The 26,809-nt window shown below is 41.7% G+C and overlaps 1 protein-coding gene across 4 annotated transcripts in view; it reads right to left on the bottom strand.

Annotated features, from left to right (window-relative positions):
* Positions 1–26,809, bottom strand: part of LOC122809357 — a 1,358,270-nt gene that overhangs the window by 1,102,516 nt on the left and 228,945 nt on the right. For all 4 annotated transcript variants that reach the window (XM_044080823.1, XM_044080814.1, XM_044080796.1 and 1 more), the window contains exon 3: positions 24,588–24,959. In XM_044080823.1, the coding sequence (XP_043936758.1) occupies positions 24,588–24,931 (344 nt within the window). In that variant the 5' untranslated portion in view covers positions 24,932–24,959. The remainder of the gene's footprint in view (positions 1–24,587; positions 24,960–26,809) is intronic.

The following is a 26,809-nucleotide window of genomic DNA, read 5'->3' on the forward strand; positions in this document are numbered from 1 at the left end:
CAGAACATTTGAAGTTGATGGTTTTGGGGAGATGCAAAATGATCTATGTCCGGGCACCCCCACGCCTCCATTATCATCCTGAATATCCGAACATCCATTCGTGTGGATCCAAAAGAGTTCTGCTTAGACTGTCCACCAGAGTGTTGCCCTTTCCTGGCAGGAATTGAGCTAGTAACTCCACCTTGTTGGCTAGTGCTGTGCTCCACAGAGCCATGGCCAAACTGCACAGGGGGTAAGAATGACAGCCTCCCTGCTTGTTTATGTACCACATCAACGTAGTGTTGTCCGTCTTTATCAGTAATTGCCCCAGTAGAATAAGATCTTTGAAGGCTGTCAGGGCATTCTGTACAGCTAGCATCTCCTTCAAATATATGTGCAGATGCATTTGGTCCTCTGTCCAGGCACCCGAAGACATTTATTTTGCATGTGGGCTCCCCATGCATGATCCAAAGCATCCATCGTTATGACTTGATTGGCTGGAATGGGACAGAAAGGCCTCCCCTTGTTTTGGAGACAGGCCTCGGCCCACCAAAGAAACTCCTGCCGGAGACAAAGCAAAATTGTGATCACTGTTTCCAGACTGTGGCAATGCTGAGACCATACACTCTTGAGGTACCACTGTATCTTCCACATATGCAGCCTTGCATATGGTATTAACAGAATGCAGGATGCCATGTAACCCAGAGCCTGCAGAACTTTTCTTGCAGACAGCTGACTCATTAAAGCCAGATTTTTGAAATAAGAAGCCAGTTGCACTTTTTTGTCTGGTGTCAAATAAGCCATCTGGGTTGTTGTGCTCAGAAGCGCACCCAGGAAAGTAATTTGCTGCGTGGACACCAGGTTTGATTTCTTTAGGTTCACCGTGAACCCTAGGCACAAGAGAAGATGCTGCACAAATGTTAGATGCAGAAGTAAAGTCTCCTTGTCGTCCGCTTTAATGAGACAATCGTCCAGATAAGGGTATATTTGAATTCCCTTCTGTCTGCAAAATGCCATTACTGGTGCCAGGCATTTTGTAAAGACCCTGGGCGCAGTAGATAAGCCAAAGGGCAGCACAGAGAACTGGTAATGCCTCGAGCCCGCTTTGAATCTCAGGTACCTTCTGCACTCTTGCCGTATGGGAATATGCAGGTAAGCCTCCTTCAAGTCCAAAGTCACCATCCAAGCATTCTTGCTCAGCATAGGCAGCAGCTGCTGCAGAGTGAGCATCTTGAATTTTGGAATTTCTAGGAAGGTGTTAAATACGGAAAGGTCCAGGATTGGTCTCCATGCGTTTTCCTTCCTGGGAACCAGGAAAAGTCTTGAATAAAACCCTTGCCCCATTTCTGAATCTGGTACCAAACCTATGGCCCTCATATCCATGAGGGACCAAACTTGTCATTGTGCCTCTGCCCATTGATGCTTTGGCAGATCTGGCCATCCGTTTGATCTTGGCAAGGTATGGAAATTAAACCAGTAACCCCTTGAAACTATGTCCAGAACCCATTTGTCTTGGGTTATGCAGCTCCAACTGTGATAAAAAAGAGAGATTTTTCCTCCCAAAGGTGCATCCAGGATGGATGCCCCTGGAGCTAGTAAGGGAGAGCCATAATGACTGTTTCCTGTAAGGTTGTGACCTATCTTCCCCTCCCTTGGGAAAGGGAGAACTCCACTGCTTATTCCTGAAAGGGGGCTGTGCCAGACCCCTACCTCTGGAATGCCTGTATCTGCCCCTCTGAGGTCTGTCCGAGCTCAGAAAGGACCAAGGTTTAGCTGGCCAATTCCTGCTAAATATAGGGGGTACCTGTAAAAAATCTTTAACCGTCTGCATAGATTTGGCTTTGTCTTCTATTTTCTTCAATATTTCCTCAACTTTGGCCCCAAACAAAACATTGTGTTGCAAAGGGGCATCTAAAAGCTTTGCTTTAACCTGCTCAGGCAAACTTTGCTGCTTTAACCAAGCGCGCCTTCTAATAACTGCGCCAGTTGCTGCAGCCCTGCAAGAAGCCTCCAAAGAATCAAAATCACAGTGCAGGGTATGTTTACCCACCTGCTCAGTAGCATGCAATAAATCCTGTAATTCCTTATTGTCTGCACCACCAGAAACAGCAGACATCTTTTGCTTTAACACAGAGAAAAGGTATTGCTGATATTTTAACATATGAAATTGACAATTCAAAGCTCTAATAGACAATGTAGCAGAAGTATAAACTTTTTTGCCCCATCTTTCCAAGGCTCTGGACTCTCGGTAAGAGGGAATAGGATTCTTAGCAGAGGCCGCTTTAACACCCTTAGGGCCCTGAGAAATAGTTTCTGGATCAGCAGAAGGATTTTTAAAAAGATATTTGTGGGAATCTGGAACCCTATAATACCTATCCGGTTTGACAGGAGCAGGAGAAAAACAATCAGGAGAGAGAGAGATGCCTCTGTAAAAACATCATCCACAATGTCCAATACAGGGGGGAATAGCCAGGGGTCTATGCTGTGGAAGCAGAAGAAAATCCCTAAGCCTTTTCTTAGATTCAAAGTATTCCTGCCCTTCCCAGTGAAAATGCTCTCTCATGTCATGCAAGGTTTCCCCAAATGAATAATCCACAGGAGGAGAGGCCGAAGGAAGGGATTCTTCAGCATCAGAATCCTCATAAGGAGGGAAGGAATAATCCTGCTCAGAAGAAGCAGAAAAAATCGAAACTTGATCTGAGGAATCATAATCTGGCTCTAGCCTAGGTCTCTTGTCAGGAGGGGGATGAGAACCCCTGATCATAGTTAACAGGTCTTCAGCCATTCTAAGCATCTGTCTTTGAGGTCTAGGGCCCTGAACAGAAGGTGCCTGTGCATGCTGATTTGTCTTTGCCGGAGCCTTAGTCTTTGCCTTTGTCCTTGACTGCAAAACTGGAGTCATCTGTACATGAAGCTGTGTAGGCCTAAAAACTCCCTCAAAAGCCGGTGCCTGCACAGCGGCTCCGGACCCATCTGAGGGAGCAATATCCGGAGGTCCAATCCCTGAAAAGTCTGAAGGCCCCATCGGCTCCTCACAGGAGTCAGTACAGGCAACTGGTTCAAAAGTGGCAGACGACAGGGGCTGCGAAAGCGCCTTACTGATGACAGCCGAACCGGCAACTGGCTCTGGTTGAATAAAGTCATCCACTTTGGACCTAGAAAGCCTGTCTTTCTCCTTGTGCCTCTTACACACTGCAGTAGCCGGATAAGAATCCGATGACATATTGTAATTAAATCTTTTTCCAAAATAATGGAAGGCAAAATCGTACCTACGAATAATAGTGTGTTGATTAAACTTAGCACAAAACCTACAATTAGCTATGTCGTGGTCAGGACCTAAGCAAGGTATACAGTAAGAGTGAAAATCCTTATGAGGTATTTGCTTCCCACAAGAAATACAGTTATTAACTTTTTCTGACATAGGACTGGAGCAAGAAAAAGGTTTCCCCAACGGGGTACTTAACTCAAAAGAAGTCGTCTTCAATTCAAAAGCCACCAAAAATAAACAGGAGTCGGCCAACCTGCACTTGCGAACTGCTTTGCAATGGGCACTGCACATCAAGAAAGACTGGGGAAAATGGTGTTGGCTGAGGTCTTTATACCCCTGGCACACTGACGTCAGGGCAGGAGCGACTTCAGCTGACGTCGGACACGACTTTGGGACTCTGGCCAATCTAGGGCTGCTGACAGCAGGAAGAACCCTACAGTAATGACTGTAACAGTGAACCACGAAGAACATCACTTTTTAATAAGCATACCTACCAGACAATTCTGCATAGGTGACTGGATATTTACAGTTCTTCTTATTAGCAGATGTGGTCCTTAAACAGTTATGTTTTAACCATTGTGACTGGTTATTTACATTTCCTTTTACAGCACATTTGTTACTTTTACTAGTTATTTTTTAAACATTGTTTTGGTCGGCATGCACACCTGCAAGGCCCCCCTCCAGGCAACTATAGCTTTGTCTATTGCCACTGGGTAGCATAACTTAACAATATACTTGCTGTATCTTGTCCCAAATAGATCTGCCTCCACACTGAATACTTGTAAAGTAAGGCAAGTACCATTTACTTGGTGTATTTTGTCCCCAGATAGATTTACCTTCCTTTGTATTACTTGCACACCAAGGCCTTAAAGTAGTGTTTCTGCAACTAACTGCTTACATTCCTAATTTCCTGCTTCGACCTCTTCCTTGCTTACACTTACATTACAGCTCCAAGGCTTCCACTTCTTATGCTGATTACTTTTCTTTGCAGTTTTCTGTGAGGGGGTGGGCCAGATCTCTACCGGCTTTTTCTGGTTATACCTTCCCCCATTTTGTATCTCCCTCCTCTAACTCCCTCCTCCCCCATGCACATTAACTAATCTATATTAGTGGGTCTCCTTGAGCGGCGCCCTTTTGAAAGTTATCTTTTGGCCTGCTTGTGGTGAGGAAGCTTCCCCAGACCTTTTTCAGTGTGACTGCATCAATATAAGTAAATTTAACTAGTACAATACAGCCAAACAGACATATTTGGTGTAAACAGAAACAAGTGGAACGATACATTTGGTGTACAAAGAAAAGAAACAAGTAAGCCCATTGATATAATTGGAGTTAGTGTTAGCCCCGCTGCACTCGGGCTCACTCCGCTCCCCTCCCTGCTTCCTATTCCCACTCACCCCCACTAGTGCTACATTTCAACTGAACTTAGCCACGCCCATCATGCTAACCACTAATCACTGAATCTGCCCCACCCCTGTACCCATTTCCTTCTCTTCTACTATTCCACATCCTGAGGGAGATACAAAATGGGGGAAGGTATAACCAGAAAAAGCCGGTAGAGATCTGTCCCGCCCCCTCACAGAAGACTGCAAAGGAAAGTGATCAGCATAAAAAGTGGAAGCCTTGGAGCTGTAATGTAAGTGTAAGCAAAGAAGAGGTTGAAGTAGGAAATTAGGAGTGTAAGCAGTTAGTTACAGAAACACTACTTTAAGGCCTTGGTGTGCAAGTAATACAAAGGAAGGTAAATCTATCTGGGGGACAAAATACACCAAGTAAATGGTACTTGCCTTACTTTACAAGTATTCAGTGTGGAGGCAGATCTATTTGGGACAAGATACAGCAAGTGTATTGTTAAGTTATGACACCCAGTGGCAATAGACAAAGCTATAGTTGCCTGGGGGGGCCTTGCAGGTGTGCATGCCGGCCAAAACGATGTTTAAAAAATAATTAGTAAAAGTAACAAATGTGCTATAAAAGGAAATGTAAATAGCCAGTCACAATGTTTAAAACATAACTGTTACTGTAAATATCCAGCCACCTATGCAGACTTGTCTGGTAGGTATCCTTATTAAAAAGTGTTATTCTTGGCTTGCAATAACTGTAGGGAGAAACCCGACCGTAGTAGTGGTTTTATCTGACAATGTTGCAGTTGCTGGGGGGGGGGGAACCCAAGCTGCGATGATGCGCTATGCAAACTTGTCTGGTAGGTATCTTTATTAAAAAGTGTTATTCTTGGCTTGTAATAACTGTAGGGAGAAACCGAACTGTAGCAGTGGTTTTATCTGGCAATGTTGCAGTTGCTGGGGGGGGGGGGTGGGGGACCCGAGCTGCGATGATGTAGGTAGACCAAGTGTGCTATGCAGACTTGTCTGTAGGTATCATTATTAAAAAGTGTTATTCTTGGCTTGTAATAATGGTAGGGGGAACCGGACCATAGCAGTGGTTTTATCTGGAAATGTTGCAGTTGCTGGGGGGGGGGGGGTGAGCTGCGATGATGCAGGTAGACCATGTGTGCTATGCAGACTTGTCTGGTAGATATCTTTATTAAAAAGTGTTATTCTTGGCTTGCAATAACTGTAGGGAGAAACCGGACTGTAGCAGTGGTTTTATCTGGCAATGTTGCAGTTGCTGGATGATGTAGGTAGACCAAGTGTGCTATGCAGACTTGTCTGTAGGTATCATTATTAAAAAGTGTTATTCTTGGCTTGTAATAATGGTAGGGGGAACCGGACCATAGCAGTGGTTTTATCTGGAAATGTTGCAGTTGCTGGGGTGAGCGGTAGACCATGCAGACTTGTCTGGTAGATATCTTTATTAAAAAGTGTTATTCTTGGCTTGCAATAACTGTAGGGAGAAACCGGACTGTAGCAGTGGTTTTATCTGGCAATGTTGCAGTTGCTGGGGGGGGCTGCAATGATGCAGGTAGACCAAGTGCGCTATGCAGACTTGTCTGGTAGGTATCCTTATTAAATAGTGTTCTTGGCTTGCAATAACTGAAGGGAGAAACCGTAGCAGTTGTGTGGGTGTGGGTTGCTGTGTTTGTGGAAGGTGGAGATGTGCCTTTGTAAGTGTGGTGCGAATGTTATGCATTATGAAATGGAGAAATTAAGAGTAAAATTTTGCTCAGTGAAGTCCTTAGCAATTTCATCTCTGCTTGATTCAGACATATACATTCCCTTGTGTTTGTCAGTACTATGTTTGAGTGCATTGTTTTGGAGTGTGGTATCACTGCTACAGCTGCTGGTACTCTTTCTATACAAGTATATGCTTCTCCAGGAGTCTGTTGCTGAGAGGATGAGAAACACACTACAAATTTACAACTAAGACAAACTACATAAAGCAATAGTAAGAAAGTACTAGGTCACATCAGAGGCTTGGGAGGTCATTGTTAAGAAACTGAGAATTGTAAAATATATCATTAAATACCATAAGTTCAGGTTATACTATAAGAGACTAACTATGTAAAGATAACCATGTCAGCAGCATACCTCTCAACCTGGAAACATCAAAAATCTGGACAAGGGCCATGAAAAATAGGTACAAATCTGTACGCTGATTAACATCTAATTTGCATACATAATTACGTAACCCCACCCACTCTGATGGAATTGTGGGATACCAACTTTCGAACACAAACTGAAGAACAGACAACCAAAATATGGCACCGGAGTCCCCCTGCAGCTATTCCAATGTCCCATTACCTGGCTATTTCACCTCATTTACCATAAACACTAATTTGCAGCACATCAATGGGCAAACACTAACAGACATCTGATAAACAAAGCAAAACTGTCTCACAATGAAAATAGACTTGGCATTAAAACTTCTGTGCCCTTGAAACTCACATTCATTGAAACAGCATTGAAACCAGGGTTGCCAGATGTCCCTATTTGGGCGGGACTGTCCCGAGATCAGCAGCCTGATCCCGAGTCCCGTCCTGCCGGTTTAAATCCCGGCCAGCCTCCGCTTTGTTTTTTTTTTTGATTGTCCCATATACCTGGCATACAGGCCAATCAAAAATTGCTAAACATGGAGCTTCTTGTGTTCCGCATTAAACACGAGAAGCTCCGTGTTTAGCGATTTTTGATTGGCCCATATGCCGGTATACGGGCCAATCAAAAATCTCTAAACACAGAGCTTCTCGTGTTGAATGCGGAACTGCAATGCATTAAACACGAGAAGCTCCGTGTTTAGTGCAGAGCTACTGAGTGAGCTCACTTCTTTAACGTGGAACTCTGTTCCGCATTAAAGAACTTTTTTTTTATATGGTCTTCAGTTGCCGAAGACCTTGCCGTGAGAGACCTTCTTCTTCTTTTTTGTCCCTACCTGGGGTGCTGGAAATCTGGCAACCCTGATTGAAACCTGCACCACATCCAAAGAAAATGCTTCTGGCCAGTGATGGATAAAGATTACCTTTTCAAATCATTGGCCCCTTGCACACAAAACAAGAAACATACTGGCATTCTTTTCTTTGATACACCTTCCTGACTTTTATTAAGTTATATTCCTTGTATAATACAGCGCAATTTAAATTTATTGTAGGAATGAACATTTTTCCAGTAGACTGTACTGTAGGCAATGAAAGAAAATGCATGAACCAATAATTACAAAACTGCCCAGTTCAGAACATTTCCATCATAAAAGGCTACTTCCATGCCCAAACTATAAACAAAATGACAGTAGTGTAAGCCATAGGCATCTTGCACAGCTTCTAGCACTTATTTTCAATTTCAGTTTTTTTTTAGGGGGGGGCAAAAGGTCAAACACCAGGGACACATTTTAAACATTGCTTGTATAATTTTGGAAAGTTGCTAGAATAAATTGTTGTGTTACCCCCATGCAAGTTACTGGCAAATGTTGAACCCAGAACACTATGTACTTTGAATATAGACTGAACCCTTATAGTTAGGCCAATATAGAAAAAAAATGTATTAGCATTTCTTTAGAAACAGTACACAGAATGGCAGCAAAACCAAACATAGTTTTACAAAAACAGGAGCCGAAGGTGGAAAATGTAAACTAGTAATAAAAAACAGCCACCAGTTCCAGGCACAAATAAACCAGGTCCCAAATTGAAGTAACACGTTTAATATCCACTGAATCACCAGTACAAATAACGTTTTACAGAAATCAAACGTGTTACTTCAATTTGGGACCTGGTTTATTTGTGCCTGGAACTGGTGGCTGTTTTTTATTAATAGTTTTACAAACAAAGGAGGGGGACACAAAGGAAGAATGCAAAACACTGAGGGGAGCATTCAGCATGGAAATCCTTTAGAGGTATATGCAACTGATATCGAAGCAACTCACACTATTTCCAAAACAAATATTAATTCTGGAAATCAATAATGGACAAGGGCAACAGGTATACAACAGAGTCATTTCTACTGAAATGTTTACAACCTGATAACCTCCCTCAGAAGCAACACCAGATTTGCAGTTTAAGGTTTGCAAGCAAGTTTGCACATTTAAGGATCAGTATAATGTGGGTAGGTGATAACTTGCACATTTAAGGATCAGTATAATGTGGGTAGGTGATAACTTTAAGCACAGTAAACTCAACAGACGGCACTGCAGGCAGACAAGCATATCACAGTATGTTTCTATAAATATGCTAACAAAAAAAACAAAACATTTCACCAGATTTGCAGCTTAAGGTTTGCAAGCAAGTTTGCACATTTAAGGATCAGTATAATGTGGGTAGGTGATAACTTTAAGCACAGTAAACTCAACAGACGGCACTCTAGTCAGTGCATTCCCCTGTATTCATCCTGATCTGTGCCTTGCCCTTTGGTTCATTAGGGATCTGGCAGTGCAAGACCTGCTATTTTTCCACAAAACAAACAGTCCTGCAAATAATAGAACTAAACACCTAAACCTGTTTCAGCACATAAACATATTGCTGTGGAGAGATAGACATCCTACAGTGGCTATCCCTTCTCTGGAATACATTTCCTCTGTAAGTTAAGTAACGTGACACACTACCTTCTTTTAAGAAGGAATTAGACAACTGAATTGGTATTCATCAAATTCACTCCTGGTATGACTGGCCAACTGATTCTTGGAAAATGAGTTAAGTCTAATGGTGGATACCGGCAAGTTGCAAATCATTACATAGCCTAGTTGCCTTGCTCATTCTGAGATTTTGTGATACTACCAATCACTGGCCACTGAACATTCAGTGACATTACTGAGTGCTGCTTAACTGAAGCAAAGTGTATGTAATTTTGTAAGCCATGCAAGAACTTGATTTTTTTTTTTTGCCTAAGAAGCCCTTAACGGAGTTTTAAGAGGTTTACATCTTATAATTGTCATTCTTAAATGCTGAGTGTCTGAAGATCGCGATAACATGGTCAATGTTTCAGAATGTCAGTTATATGGCAGACAGTTCCGCAAGACTGCTTTAAATGAGATCATGGCGCAATGGTTGAAAAAGTGTATACGTACACTCAGTGGTTAACAACATTCATCATACTCGCACACACACACACACACACAGGCAGACAAGCATATCACAGTACGACTACGTTTCTATAAATATGCTAACAAAAAATAAAACATTTCACCATGCAATAGTCCCTTGCAAAGCCAGCATTTCTCTCGGCGACATCGCGACAGCAGACTTATTTTAAAGCCAGCATTCTTCCCTCATGTTTCTGTCCGAATCCGAAATGGCAGAAGATTTAAATCCAGCATCCTTCCCTTATAACCGACTGGCTGGTAGTGCACTGCTCTTCTTTCAAATTCTCAGCAAGGCACTAGTTCCCGCCTGCTCGCAGCCAGCCGGAAATGATGACGTGAGCTCCTTGAGCTCAATTCCAACTGGCTGGTAGTGCTGACGGAGCTGATGTCATCACGCACGTGATGACGTCAGCTCCGACAGCGCGAAAATTAAAAAAATAAAAAAAACAAATGCAAAGAAATCGGAAATGAAGGGGTGTCACTCGGGAATCGTGGCACCCCTTCATTTGGACCCCAAAACTCGGAAAAAAAACAAGTAATTCGGGACGGTTGGGAGGTCTGGTCAGCAGCCAAAATGCATTACAAGTTGAATATTTTACTGTGCACATTTTAAAAAATGGATAGACTAGCCTAAACTCTGGACTGATGAGTTTGATTCTTTTTTTTTATTCTTGGGAATTGCTATTCAGAAGTGAAGAGACATACAAGGGAACAGTTTTAGTGGCACACCAGGCTATTTTTTTTATTTCTATTGTCATGCAAAGCTGACTAAATAGTTGAATCTAACAAAGCTGGAAATGTGAGACTGTAGCCCACTGAAGGAGGGGAGATAGGAGGAGTAACCTGGCCAGGAACTGAAACTTGGAAAACTGCTCCTTGTGAAAAGTCTTTTTTATCTCAGTAATTTGTTGACACTTTTGCAAGTTTCTTTCAGTGAATGTGTAGTACATCAGTAGGAACAACATTTGTAAAACTCAGAGCGTACCAGTCAATGACACATGAGCTGCATACTCTCAAACCTGGCAGTTTTTTTCAGGAGTTCCATTGTAAGTGAATGGAAGTCTAGTCTGACAACAAATGGTAGGGCTATTTGTCCTCATAGTCTGCATTATAGGACAGATTTAGCTTTCCAAAGGAACCACCATGTCTGCCCCCATGAAGGCAGACAAGAGTAAAAACAAAATAAAATCAGGAATGAGTACTTATTTTGCTGAAGGCAGCTTTGGGAGGTGTAGTAAATCATGGCAAGATAAAAAATATATGTTTTCTTCATAATTTGCCCGTAGTGGACCTTTAAACGTTAACAAGCAGAGAGGAAAAAAGAAAAAAACAGGGGCACCTGTTTACTTTAGTATCCCATTACACTCAAAATAACTGAGATTTTACTTTATAGCATTCAGATTATATCATGCATTATAAAAATGCTACTGTTAAGAACACAATTTTGTTTTGCTTACAGTTAGCTCTTTCCCTCCTCTTCCCCTGTCCTAAACTTCCTTCCAAACATTAAAAAATGAAGTAGGGCATATGCTTTAGAGTCCCTACAAGTTTAACAAAGTCAAAAAAGTTTAATATTTCCAGGTTTTCTTGTTCTTTCATGTTTCACAAATATAACTATTGCTTTGTAATCCCACATTTATCTGTCAATTTCCAAGTTGCTTGTTTTGTTCCTGATGATCTCTATCTCTCAAATCCAGTCTCTGATTCATTTGAAACTTACTTCCAGCTCTTCTAGTCAACTCTTGTGCTTTTTTCTGTCTTGCAAGTATTTTCTGTTGCAACACTGGAAAAGATTTCACCGGCACAGTCTCTCTGTGGTCTGTATTACCAGAAGAACAAGAAGCAAAATGTCCTTCTGTTTCATAGCTCACATTTTTAGACAAACATTTGTATTTCCTCCTTAGCATACTCTGCATCAAAAATTATTTTTCCCTCCAGCAAAGAATATTCTGAAAATAGCTGGGTACAGCAGCTTGAATCTTACACCTGCTTCTCGACATTCCCTGATTAGGTGAATAAGTTTACTCCTCTTCTGCCTGGTGTACAGTCTTCTTCTCTTTTGGCTGTTCCCGTTAGGGGTCACCACAGTGGATCATCTGTTTCCATTTCTTCCTGTCCTCTGCAAGTTGCTCTGTCACACCAACCACCTGCATGTTCTCTCTCACAACATCCATAAACCTAAGCTTAGGCCTTCCACTTATCCTCTTACCTGGCAGCTCCATCCTTAGCATCCTTTTCTCAATATACCCAGCATCCCTCCTCAGCACATGTCCAAACCAACCCAATCTCACCTCTCTGGCTTTGTCTCCAAACCGTCCAACCTTAGCTGACCCTCTGATATACTGATTCCTAATCCTGTCCATCCTTGTCACACCCAGTGCAAATCTTAATATCTTTAACTCTGTCACGCACAGCTCTAACTCTTGCCTTTTTGTCAATGCCACCGTCTCCAACCCATATAACAGAGCTGGTTTCTCTACCCTCTTGTAGACCTTCCCTTTCACTCTTACTGGTACCAATCTGTCGCAAATCACTCCTGACACTCTACTCCACCCATTCCACCCTGCCTGTACTCTCTTCTTCACCTCTCTTCCACACTCACCATTACTCTGAACTGTTGATCCCAAGTACTTAAACTCATCCACCTTCGCCAACTCTACTCCCTGCATCTTCACAATTCCACTATTCTCCCTCTTATTCACACACATATATTCTTAGTCCTGCTGACCTTCATTCCTTTCCTCTCGAGAGCATATCTCCACCTCTCTAGGGTCTCCTCAACCTGGTCCCTACTCTCACTACAGATCACAATCTACATGTATAATGTACAGTGTATAATGCATAATGTACAATGTACAGTGAGTAATCATTTTCCGCAAATGCTCCTACTTTTAGTACTTTGTCCTTCTGCTACAGTTTTGTCAGAATCTACTCCTTTAGCTGATAGGATTGCATCATTACTATTAAAGGTCTAGGTGTGCCCTTTCAATTAACAACTCCTGCTGTGGAATACCAGTCCATTTGCTTATTTGTACTTTACATTCAAGTTAGTAAAACATGCTCTCTCTGAAAGAAATCCATGTTGATATATATGAGAGCGAAAGTTCACAACTTGCTTATGAAAGCCAGAGTGTTCTCTCAAAGCATTTACCCAACATGCAAGTCAAATGAATAGGCTGGTATTTTTCTACCATATATTCTGGTTCACTTTTCTAAATAGGAACTATTATAGCTTCCTTCCATAGGTCGGAAAGAAATGCTACCTTGAATGAATTTTGAAACAAATTAAACATGGAATCAACTTTTCAGGTATTCTTTTTAAGAACTATCCATTAAGACCATCAGGTCTTCCTGCTGAATTTTGATTTGTTTTAGATAAGGCTTGGTTTATCACTTCCTCATTCATATTGAAGTATGTCTAATGGGTGGAAATGTTACTTTTTCAAGGGCATAATTCAGGTCCTGTGAAGGAGGAGCAGATTATCTGGGTGGTCTAACAAGAAACAGGTGTATTAATTGGTAGGCAGGCTGAAATAGCTGAACAATGTTCCTTAATGTAGGTAAATGACAAACCCAAGTTGCACATTTCAAGCAAATATTTAAGGATGTAAGATATTCTTGATTGATAGGGACACAGTCTTATGTTTTTGTACCATATTAACAATTCTCCTCCATTTTGAAACATAAAATTTTCTTGTCGCAGGTTTTCTAGCCTCCTTTACTACCTGTAGCATATCCTTACAAAAAGGTGCGTTAAAGGATTTATAAGCCTATTATCCAGACTGTGAAGTTTAGAGTCTTTAGGTTTGGATGAATTAGAGAGTCCTTCTAATGTGTAACATACTCCACCTTGTGGGGTATCATGTGCTGATTTATATTGGGTAGAAAAGATGGAAGAACTAATGTTGTCTTTGCTAAAAGGGAGTCACCAAAAGCATCTCTGAATTGTCTTTCTGAGTCCCAAGAAGGGCCTTTGGGATGAGCAGAAAGGGAGAGAGGGAAAGCATACATAAATTTCCCATTACATGGAAAAGAGAAAGCATCCATTCTCTAGGTTTATTTGCAAGGAGCTCTGGAGCAAAGCAGTCTGAGCTGACTGTTCAGAATGGAGGTAAACAGGTTGATTTGGGGTATTCCCCACTGATGGACAATCTGAAAGAAGAGCTCCATTCAACATCTAATTGTGAGGGTTTGGCTTGGATCTACTGAATTCAGTTCTGAAATAATATACACACTGATTGGAGGAAAAGATTGCGATGAAAAGCACTGTCCCAAACTATCAATCATAGCCTGCAGGACTTTGATTCCCCTTGTTAGTCCATGTACCCTACAACAGTGATGTTGTTTGTTAAGATCTGAAGAGTCCTTGGGGAGCAAAGCTTAAGACTTTCATCTCTTTGATGTTTATATACTCACTCTTGTCCTGTTTGGACCAGACTCCATGTACTTTAAAATGTTTTCAACAAGCCTCATGGCTAGGTCTGAAGCATTTGCTCAGGCCTTCTAAAGACGAGGAGGAAGAATAAGAAAGGGGACTCCTGGATTGGCTTTTATTTGGTTGGTCCACAAAAACAGTTCTTTCTTCACAAAGGACAAGAGATGAATTGTGAAGAAAAGAGGAGGACAGAATTGTGCCCAAAAGGATTTCAGGTCCACATGAATTTTACTCATGTGGAGTCTAGCAAAATGAATCATTTGGAATGTAGATGCCATGGTTTCATAGGGGTCTCAGAATCTGTCTTGTGGAGGTCATGGATTTGTTTGTCAGGCACAGAAAAAAGTCTGTCAAGAAATTAATCTTTTTTGACAGGAAGAAAGGCTATCATGGTAGATGCACTGAGAAGACATCCCATAAACACAAGAGACTGAGAAAGATGCACATCAGATTTGTTGGAAGTTCTGAGTAAACATAGGTTGCAAAAAAGGACAATAGTGAACTCAAATCCTGAAGAATTCTTTGAAAAGAAATGGTCTGAATAAGGACATCATCCAAATGAGGGTAGACGTGAGAGAGAATGCTATAACTATGTGTACAAACTTTCTGAAAACTCTTGCTCCAGTGCGAAACCCGATAAGCAAAACAGTAACTTGTAAGTTATATCACAAAAAGTACAGTTGTGTACACTTACCATAAATGAAGATGTTCAAGTGTATTCACTGTTGCAGTCATTACATTTGGGTAATCTGCTTGCAGGTTGCCCTCAGTCGGCCTGATTAACAAAGTCTTGGGTTCTGAGTCAGCTGCTGTCCCTTCTTCCATGAAATCAGGTCGTCAGAGGTATAAAACATGCAGCCGATGCCATTACATCAGTTTTTCTTGCCCCAGATGTCAGGTGCCCCCCTAATGGGGAGCAATTAAACATAAAAACACAAAGGTATACCTCCAACAAAAAAGAAAATACACCAAAAAGGCTTTTAAGCATAGTAAAGGAAAGTAGAGGTAAAGCCAAAAGAAGTTAGGGGGCAGTAGGGAGGGTAACCAGGACTGCAACAGTGAATACACTAGAACATCTACATTTATGGTAAGTGTACACAACTGTACTATGTTCTTCGTGTTTCACTGTTGCAGTCATTGCATTTGGGTAGATTCCAAAAGCTATGGTTGGGAGGAGGAGTTTAGATAGCATTAGGGCCAGCTATAAGGCCCTGCAGGACTTCAGTGGCAAAGTCCGCTCTGGATTTAGAGAAAATAGGCAAATGATAATGCTTGGTGAAAGTATGTACAGAACTCCAGGTAGCAGCTTCTAGGATGTCCCTGGTAGGCACGCCTCTGAAAAAGGCTGTAGAAGTAGATGCAGCCCTGATGGAGTGAGGTCTGATCCCCTGGGGGATAGGTTTTCCATGGTGCTTATAGCAAAAATGAATGCAATGGCTTATCCATTTAGAAATGGTTTGTTTTGAAATAGCCTTCCCCTCTGCCCCTGCAGCAAATGCTACCAGCAGTTGTTCAGATTTTCTTTGAGGTTTAGTCCTGTCCAAGTAGAATCTAAGTTGTCTGTACACATCTAAGGAATGCAAAAACCATTCCCCTTTGTTCTGTGGATTGGGAAAGAAGGTTGGAAAATAAATGGAGTGATTAAGAGTCACACTGGATACCATCTTGGGCATGAAGGATGGATTGGTTCTGAGTGACACCATGTCCGCATGAAAGATGATGAAAGGCTCCACTGCCATAAGGGCCTGTAATTCAGATACCCTTCTAGCTGAAGTGATTGCTAAAAGGAAAGCTGTTTTCCAAGAAAGAAATTTTAAGTCTGCAGTAGCCGCTGGCTCGAAAGGAGGTAGAGTGAGTTTCTCCAATACAAAGTTAAGGTCCCAGGCTGGGGTTGGAGCTCTCCTGGGTGGTCTCAAATATTTGGCTCATCTGAGGTACTGCTTGAGCAGTGGATGAGAGAAGAGGGGAAGTTCTGTGTTATAATGAGCTGAAATAGCGGAGGTGTGGATTTTAATGGAGGAGAAAGACAGGCCCTTGTGAAGCATCTCAGTTAAGTATTGAGAAATCTGAGGTAAATTGGGTGCTGCTGTGCTCATCCCTTGAGATTGGTTCCAGGCACAGAATCTTTTCCATTTTTCAGCATAAGATTTTGTAGTACTAGGCCTCCTTGCCTCTAAGATGACATCCATCACAGGTTTGCTGAGGGATGGTAAGGGAGAGTTTAAGTAATTAGCCAGGCTGCAAGGTTCAGTGTTAGAAGCTGAAGGTGCAGAATCTGGTTCTCCTGCTGAGATAGCAGTGAAGGAAGTCTGAAGCAGGTGCCATGGAGATAACCGTGATACACTGCGCAGGAAGGGGTACCAGTGTTGGTGCGGCCAGTCAATCAAAATCAAAATCATCCTTTGTTTGTCCTGTTTGACTTTTAGTAGTACTTTGGAGAGCAGAGGCAGCAGGGGGGAGGCATAGACTGATAGGTTTTTCAGGTTGAAGGACAGAGCATCCACTTTCCAGGCTTGTTTGTGGGGAGTCCTTGTGCAAAACTTGTCCAATTGGTAGTTCTGGGGGGAGGCAAACAGGTCTATATCTGGGCTCCCCCATTCGCTTGTCAACATGTTGAAAATCCTTGTTTCCAGTTTCCACTCGTGTGGGTCCATGAGGTTTCTGCTTAGTCCGTCTGCCAGTGTATTTAATTTTCCTTGCAGGAACTGAGCTTGTAGGTGCACTTGGTAGCTCAAGGCTGTGTTCCACAATGCCATGGCTAGTCTGCAGAGGGGGTAAGAGTGTGTACCCCCTGCTTGTTTATGCACCACATAACCGTGGTGTTGTCCGTCTTTACCATTAGTTGTCCTGGTAGAATGTAGTCCTTGAAGGCTATCAGAGCATTCTGTACAGCTAACATTTCTTTTTGATTGATACGCAGGTGCATTTGACTTGGGTTCCATTTGCCCTGAATGCACTTCCCTGCCAGGTGAGCCCCCCATGCATAGTCTGATGCATCTGTTGTTAGGATTTGGGTGGCAGGGGGTGGAATGAAAGGTAGTCCCTTGTTTTGGTGGCAGGCCTCTGCCCACCAAAGGAACTCTAGGCGTAGGCAAGGTATGATAGGAATCATTGTTTCTAGGCTGTGAGAATGTTGATTCCATAGGCTTTTTAGATACCACTGTAGTTTCCTCATATGCAGTCTTGCATATGGAATTAGAAAAATGCAGGAGGCCATGAACCCCAAGACTTGAAGTATTTGTCTTGCAGATAGCAGGGTTTTTGTGGCCACTTGTTTGAAGTAGGTTGTCAAATGAATTTGCTTTTCTGGCGTGAGGTAAGCCATCTGGGAAGTTGTATTCAAGCTTGCTCCCAGGAATGTAATTTGTTGACAGGGTACCAGTTATTTCTTTTCGTTTATGGTGTACCCCAGACAAGTTAGAACTCTTTTACAAATGCCAGATGATTCAAAAGTATGTCCTGGCTTTCTGCCTGAATTAGACAATCGTCCAGGTATGGGTATATTTGAATACTTATTTGCCTGCAAAATGCAATAACTGGAGCTAGGCACTTTGTGAATACCCTGGGTGCAGTAGATAAGCCAAAGGGCAGTGCAGAGAACTGATGGTGCTTGTAACCTGCTTTGAAGTGTAGATATCTTCTGCAAGATTTCCTGATTGTGATGTGCAGGTATGCTTCTTTTAAATCTAGTGTTGCCAACCAGGCGTCTCTGCCTAGCATAGGAAGTAATTGGTGAAGAGTCAGCATCTTGAATTTTGGAATCTCCAGAAAGGTGTTTAGAGTAGACAGGTCCAGGATTGGATGCCATGATTGGTCTTTTCTGGGTACCAGGAAAAGTCTGGAGTAGAAACCTTGTCCCTTTTCCTCTTCTGGTACCAGTTGAATAGCCCCCATGCTTAAGAGAGAAAGTACTTGTTTTTGAGCCTTTGCCCACTGGATTTGGGGGTAGGTCTGGTCAGCCACTTGGCGTTGGCAACGTGTGGAAGTGAAATCTGTATCCCTCGGACACTATATTTAAAACCCATTTGTCCTGGGTAATGAGTTCCCAGTTCTTTGCATGAAGAGAAATCTTTGACCCAAAGGGGCAGTCAGTTGATAAGTGCTTGGAAATTTTAAAAGGAAGTCATTGAGACAGTTTACCATAGGGGTGTCTTGTTATTCCCAGACTTGGAAGTGGAGGCCCCCTACTGCTTAGTTCTGTGAGTCCCCTGGGACTGAAGTCTGGGGTTTTCGCTGTGTCTGGGTTTGGCTTGAGAAGACCTGGAAGGGGCTGGAAAGGACCAATTCTTAGAAGGTCAGTGCCTACTAAATCTAGGAGGCTGAACTTGTAAAAAATCTTTAACAGTTTGCATAGTTTTAGCTTTATCTTCCATCTTTTTAAGAACTTCTTCAGCCTTGTTGCCAAACAGGCAGTCCTGACTTAAAGGAGCATCCAACAATTTAGCTTTAACATGATCAGGCAAAGATTGCTCCTTAAGCCAAGCATGCCTTCTAAGCACAGACCCAGTAACAGCAGCCCTGCAAAAGGCCTCTAAAGAATCAAAACCACATTGCAAAGTGTGTTTTTGAAATTGTTTAGCAGAATGCATTAAATCCTGTAAGTCTTTATTTTCCACACAGTCAGGAATCAACACCATTTTCTGTTTAAGCAGTCTAATAACATGTTGCTGATATTTTAACATATGAAATTGGCAGTTTAAAGTCCTAACTGCCAAAGTTGCTGAAGTATAAACCTTTTTCCCCATCTACCCAGTGCCCTGGAGTCTCTATCAGAAGGGGTAGGATTTTTAGCAGTAGAAGCCTTAAGGCCCTTGGGCCCCTGTGAAATAGTCTCTGGGTCTGCAATAGGATTTTTGAAAAGGAACTTGTGGGACTGTGGGACCCTGTAGTATCTGTCAGGTTTACTGGGAGCAGGAGGCAGGGAATCAGGGGCCAAACTGGATTCCGAGAAAGCATCACCAACAATGTTGAGTACAGGAGGAATAGCCAAAGGCCTATGCTGAGGGAGGAAAAGGAAATCCCTAAGCCTCTTTTTTGAATCAGAAAATTCCTGGCTTTCCCAGTGAAAATGCTCCCTTAGAGTATATAAGGTTTCCCCAAAAGAAAAATCCTCAGGAGGGGAAGCAGAGGGAATGGAGTCCTCTGCATCAGAATCCTCATAAGTAGGTAAGGACAAATCCAGGTCATCAGAAGAGTCAGAAAAAACAGACTCCTGATCAGAAGATTCATAATCAAGCTCAGCCCTAGGCCTCTTGGGGGGGGGGGGGGACTGGCTACCCCTGATGAGAATTATTAGATCTTCAGCCATTTTTATCATTTGTTTTTTAGGCATAGAGGCCTGAGCATGTGGCCTGGGCATCATTTTTTAGACATGGATCGAGATTTAGGCCTTAGTAATGAAGGAGGCATCGATTTAATATGCAAGTCTGTAGGCCTGAATACACCCTCAGAAGCCGGTGCCTGCACAGCGGCTCCAGACCCATCCAAGGTAGAGACATCCGCGGGTTCCATAGTTGAAGTAACTCACGGCATACCGGACTCCAAATGGGTCTCAGTAGAGGCCTGCAACTCAGAAGTGGTGGGTATCAGGGGCTGCAAAAGTGCCTCACTGAGTACCAGCGAGCTGTCAACTGGCTTAGGAGAAGTGTTGTCGCCAGTTTTGGACCTCAGCGGCCTGTCTCTGTGTTTATCTTTGCGTTTTTTTGGAATCCTGGTAGTCGGGTGGCTAACCGATGACATTTCTGGATAATTAAATCGAGAACCGAAATATTTAGAGGCAAAAATATACCGACGACGGATACTGCACTGATTAAATAAAGCACAAAACCGACAGCAAGGTACATTGTGGTCGGGGCCTAGACAAGGAATACAGTACGAATGAAAATCTTTATGAGGTATTTGCTTTCCACAAGTAATGCAATTATTAACTTTTACTGACATCGGAAAGGAGCAAGAAAAAGTTTCCCCAATGGGGTACTTTGCTTTTAGCTGAAGACTTCAGTTCTGAAACTCGAAAACGAAAATTTCAGGAGTCGGCCGACCGGCACTTGCGAACTGCTTCTGGCACCACACGTCAAGAAAGACTGGTGTAATGGTGTTTTCTGCATGTTTTATACCCCTGACGACCTGTCGTCATGGAAGAAGGGACAGCAACCAATGCAGGACCCAAGACTTTGTTAATCAGGCCGACTGAGGGCAACCTGCAAGCAGATTACCCAAATGTAATGACTGCAACAGTGAAACACGAAAAACATCACAGAATCTCAAATAATTCACGCAGTTTGGATGGACAGGGATATGAAGGTAAGTATCCTTCAAATCAACGTTAACCAACAAAGCTCTGGGAAAGACCTGACTGAAAAGAGTTTGGAGCAATACGGTCTTGAATTTTGGAACTCTGTAAAATTTGTTCAGGATGGATAAGTCCAGACCTGGTGTCTAAGTCCCTTCTTTTCTTGAAACAAGGACAAGCCTGGAATACATTTTTTTGATTGTAAGGGACAGGCTCTATTACTCCCTGACTGAAGAGGATGAAAATAATTGGGAAAAACAGATGTCGTTGGTTTGAAGGTACCTGTAGAATTCCTGAAGGGACTGGAGGTATTCCACTGAAAGAGGTACCCATTTCTGATTATATCCAAAACCAAATAGTTAATTTTTAATGCTCTTAGGAAGGGAAACAGAAAATTTGTTAGAAACGTTACAGAGAAGAAGGCAATCAGAAATTAGGTTCGTCTGTGACGGATCCTTTGCAACCTTTTGAAATCAGGATTGGCCTTGTCTTGCCATTTTTGGTGGATTTTTACTTTTCTGCTGAGAAGCCATTTGGCTTTTGTGAATAAAAGGATCTGGCTTAGAAGGTTAGCTTCTTTGAAAACCTGGAACTTGGGGAAAGAGAGGGTTGCTTGAACCTTTGCATATTTTTTCACCTTCCCACTAATTTTTTGAAAAGTTCATCCTAAGAAAGTCAAATCAAGTTATTCTTATCAAAAGAGCATTTTCAGGAAAAGTTTGGAGAATACGAGCATGGAAAATATTCTTAATACTGATCCAGTAGCAGCTGATCAGTAGCAGCACTACAACCACACTTGATGGAGTGCTGTCTCACCTCAGTGGTTGAAGCAAGCATACTTGGCAAGGCAGTTCCATACCCGTAAGTACCAAGCACATAGTCTCATGCAGAGGGCTAAGGTCAGACGAAAAGCCAGAAAGGAAAGTGTGCCTAAGCTTTGTTAGACCAGCCAGATGTATTGTATCCTTGGCAGGATATGTCCAATCAGTTAGCATTATTGCAATAACGATCTAGTGATGAACACCCTACTTTAATTTTCCACATACATAGGTGCACAAAAATGTACAAGGGAATCATGGAAATGATAGGAAATTACATTTAACAAATCTTGCTATACTTGCAGTACTTCATTTAATGAAAACATAATTTTATTCACTTTTAAGAATGGCAAATCTATGTCAATGGTCATGAGTGTTGTGAGTATGGTGGTAGCAGTAGTACTGGTACTGGTGGAGGCGGAGTATTACCTGTTCAAGGACCTGTGATGATGACAGTCCACCCGTCTCCTCAGGTGGACAGTTATCCCTTTGTTTTGTTACTGCTGCAGAAGCAGTAACTTTAACTACAGTATCATGCTTGCATGAATGCCAAACCCATATTCTGGACTATTTTCTCTACAAAACAATAGATGTTCACCCAGTTTTCCCAGGACATCTGCTTACACCAGATATAAGGAATACACCACCTCCCCTGGAGAGAAAATGATTAGTCTCTCAGATCACAGAATATCTGCTCCTGACCTTTGGGCCTTAGAAGACCCTACCTCAGGCTGTTAGGTAACTGAATATTTTAACCTTGCCTCTTTGCTGTGTAAGGCCAGTCTCAAACTGCAGCCACCAAGACAATTATTTCATTCTTTGTTTTGCTTACCTGCACTAACCTTGTGTGCTGCACACTTACGCAATGTAATCTTTGCAGTTCACATTCCTGTGACAGGTCTCAGTAACTAAGTTGATCAGTCTTCTTTGTGAACATAGTAGGTCACAAATGAGGATACATAGGCAGCACCCTTAGAAATGTAAGCAGAAGAAACCAATAAGAACCAAACTTTTACATTCGGTTTATTCTATGCTGCATACTCTGAAAAAGGGACTTCTCCCCTTGCCCAAGAGCACAGCAAACATCTCACAGATTCTACCAGGGGAATAACATGACTCAGAATTCTGAATGGTGTAATTTCTGTGATGAAAACCCAAATGCTATCAAAAATAACACTTTAATGGCTATTATCTTATGTGAGGGAGACACTCCCATACAACGGGTTTTGTCCCTACACCTCAACTCAGAGGTAAGAATAACTCCTCCTAAGGTCTGTATTTAAATATTTAGCTGCAATTATTCCATGTTATAGCAGCAACAATTACACGGAGTCCCCACTCATACATTCCTACTAAGTGCATGATGTCCAATTTTTCTCTCTACCTGTAAAGGGCACATAAGATAGCTGACAGAAATCACTACTATGGTGGAACTGAAATATAAAGAAGCTGTACAAAAACAGAAAAAAACTCCTGTAAAAATGAATGCAACTCTCTAAATGCCAGAAAATATCTTGCTAAACTTAACAGGGAATGCCGGTTGATGATCAAATTAACCAAATCTAGATATGTGGTAAAAACAGCCACCCATGCAAAACAAAACTACAAAGCCTTCTTTAACTAAATTAGAAACCTCAGGAACAATGTTCAACACTGTGCAGAGCTAATACTAAATGATATCACATACGCAGACCCAGAGGACATAGCTGATGAAGTAGTGGCTAAATTTAGCATTAACATCACCATCCCCCTCCCCCTCCACATTCCCAGATCACATACTGGCATCAATACCACCCTCAAATCTCCCATGAACAAGTCCTCAAAGCACTATTAAAGGCCAAGGATACTGCTTCTATGGGGCTGGATAACATACCTGGATGCCAACTGCCCAGACTGAAACAGGACTTGTCAAACTTCCTACAGAGGTTATTCAATATCAGCCTCTAAACAGGGCTTGTGCAAGATGAATGGAGGTCAGCAAGAGTCATCCTCCTGCACAAACATGGAGCATCACTGGATCCATGTAATCACAGACCAATAAGTCTGATCAGCTTCATCCACAAGTCTAAGGAAAGGATAATTATGAAATTATTAAATAAGGATATAGGCAGCCTAAAAACTCTTGACCCAAGCCAGTTCAGTTTTGCAAGGGTACAGCCTGCCTTGTTAACCTTGTCTACTTCTTTGAGAAGGTTACTGAAGCAATGGATGAGGGAAAATCAGTACACACCACATATTTAGACATTGCAAAGGCATTTGACATCATCCCACACTCGCGCAAAGTTGATAAACTCACCCAGCTAAATGTAAACCCCTATACAATTCACAGGATAACAACCTGTCCAGATAAGTACAGTGGGTGGCTCTACCTCCTCCAAAAGGCCTGTCATTACCGGTGTACCCCAGAGCTCAGTCCTCAGGGCACTCTTCTTTCACATTAACTCTTCACATGTCAAAGCTAATGTTAAGGGTTTATGGCTGATCGAGTTTACAAATGACTGTAAACTTGGTGCTGTCATAAACTCTCCAGAGGACACCAAGATCCTTCAGGAGGGAGTTTGCCAAACAAATAGCCAGTGTTAAAACCATAGCCTAAAACTAAACGCCAAAAAAATTATAACAGTATCTTTCAGCAAAACATGATATCCTCTGCAACTATCACATTAACAACATACCTCTGAAAATTGATCCAGTAATTAGGGATCTAAGAACCTATGCAGACAATGAGCTGTTATAAGAAAGTCCTTTTTAAATTGTGCATCTTATTAGAAATTAATTGTTTCTGTATAACAAAGAGTAACAATACTCTGTAATCATCTTCCTCTCAACATAAAGCAAAGTCCATCTCTTCCACTATTTGAGTGTAATACGGATGAATGGATGGGAAACCACAAGTTCAGCCCTGGTTTGGTACACTCATCCCTTACAAACAGGGGTAATGTAAATGTCTACCTGGCTCTGAACTCCTCATGCCTAAAGTACAAGGGCTCTGGGTTATTTGCACACATGGGCTAAAAAAGAAAAAAAAAACCTCGGGAATCCATGGCAAAGCTTTTGAAGATTTTCACAGATCAAGAGCCTAGTAACTACCTAAGAACCTACATTAGGCTCAAACTTCAGAACTAAGCCTCACTAGACAGAGTGCACATGCCAAACTGTATCCATACCTTTTTCCTTGTTCAGTAGAATTCAGTATACATGCATGGTAGGCAAGCTGGACTCTTCCGTCATTAAAATATTAACATAAATTATTACTCAATCTCACAAGGGCACAGAACATTTTTGGAGTGCTTCAAATTCAAAGTCAAAACAGTTTCATACGCTCTACAAGCATACCTGCCATCCTCAGGAATGACACATCTGTGGCGGTACAGATTACCCTTCTGGCAGAAAGTTTTCTTGCAAACACTGCATTTGTATGGCCTGTAATCTGTATGTATCAGATAATGCATCTTGAGTGCAGCAGTGGTTGGGAAGCATTTATCACAGGTGGGGCATACTTTTAGCCCTCTAGGGATCAGGGTTTCAAGTTCAGATTCATTATTCAAATGAATCTTTTGCACTTTCTTGACTTCTGGCTTTCCTTCAAGTCCTTCATCAGGAAGGCTATCTTTGCTTCCTGCTGACTGTTCTTCCTGGGGAATGAGCTCCTTTGACTTGCGACGCAATTGTCGATCCATGGCCCCCTTCCATTCACACTACTGGCATCTGTAACATTAAAACAAGCCACAGGGACTGAAAGTACTTATTCACAGCTCTTCCCAGATACACTTTAAATGCTAGTGTCATTAAACTTAACAGAAACAGGTCTGATTAGGACAGTTTGCAATTCAAATTAACACAGTAAATATAGTACGTTGGTACAAAATGAGGACATGCACAGTAAAAAATCATTGCCTATATCCACATTTAATACCTAAATTTATCTAAGACATTAACTCCACAATACTGCAAAAGCTTTCAACTATATGGAGATTTGTGAGGTTTTTCTTTCAAATTAATTTTGAAATAATGTTTTACAGAATCTGCAATCTCTTTACATACTGAATCTTAAAGGACAACTACACTCAAAACTTCCTTTTTTTCCCCAAAGATTCAAGGTTTTTGACTCATATGACAAACAATACCCTTGCCAGTACTCTCCCTCAGGATGCACCTCCTTTCCGCAGGAGGCCATACCAGTCAATATCCCAGAGTAAATATGTGGCTACCCATCCAGTTATCTTGGTTATATTTAAGGGAAGGTAGTGAATCACACTGCTTAACATACAGGTAAAGTTCATTCTAGAGGTTGGGAGGTTTTGGGTTACAAACCAGGCCCTCCATCACGTTTCATCTGTTGAAAATTTACATTTCTCATGTTCATATTAGTGGAGATAATGGACTTGTGGAGATACAGAAGGTCACAAAATGTATCTTCCTCCCTACAGAATGATCCTCATATTTCCACATAATAAATATGTGTCTTAGCAGTTTCTTTCTCTCTGTTGCATTTCTTATCCTTTTCAGCTTCCTCACTGCACACCATGTTGGAGCTGAATGACACAATTTATGAATTTGGGTCCATGGCTCTTCATCATTTACCCTACCCACATCTGAAAGTATCTTGCCAGGAAATACACAGCAAGATATATGTAGCCATTTTAAGTTAGAGTTAGTTTGATGATTCAAAAGCTTTGCTTTTTATATTTTTGTTTGTTTTCAACATTAAAGTGTCTTAAACAGTCGGACTCCTGGCTTCTTTCTCCCAGATGTCTTTTAGTTAGTTCACACCCACTGGGGCCATAAAGCTATACAGGTTCAGCAATCACATACTAAAATGCTATTGGCTGACAAAAACAGCAATTACCAGAAAATGGAAATCAAAATTTATATAAACTGTAATTCAAGTATTGAATATTGCAAAGCAGATAAAATAACTGGAGCTGGCATCTTGAGAAAAGGGAAGTGGCAAAGTACATAGAAACAAATGGAATTTGTCTGAACACATGAAGAATAATATTCAGGAGGCGGAAGTTCCGTTTATAGGAAGGTGTGAAATAAGCAATTTATATAAAACTAGAGTCAATGAGAATTGTCAAAATAAAACGTGTGTATAATGCATGAAAATAATGCAAAATGCTACTACAATTTTTCTTTTTTTGTTAATGTATGTATACATATGTCACTGATTTAAAAAAATGTGATGAATTAAGATGTTCAAAAAAAAAATCACATCTCCTTGACTGCGTACTATTGTTTATATCTGCCATCTTTTCTTCCCCTGAGGTCATCAAAATATTCAGCTTTTTGTGGTCTGAAGGTAGAGCATCCTGGTAACCACAGACACAATTTTAATGACAGACTGTACTTTGGAAGCCAGGAAATATGACACCCTGGCTAACTCAGGAAAGGAAGGGGAGGGAGTCAGGAACTTAAAGGATATATCTACTTAGAACTCAAAAACACGTTTTTTCATCGAATCTTTGTTTTCTGATCAGTTTTAACACCTCAAAATCATGCCAAGTACTTCTTTTACAACATTAACGTATTTCCCACAAAATGGCAGATGATGGGGA

The sequence above is a fragment of the Protopterus annectens genome, chromosome 1.part1 (genome assembly GCF_019279795.1).
Source record: "Protopterus annectens isolate FY-2018-M chromosome 1.part1, PAN1.0, whole genome shotgun sequence".
Taxonomy (NCBI): Eukaryota; Metazoa; Chordata; order Ceratodontiformes; family Protopteridae; genus Protopterus; species Protopterus annectens.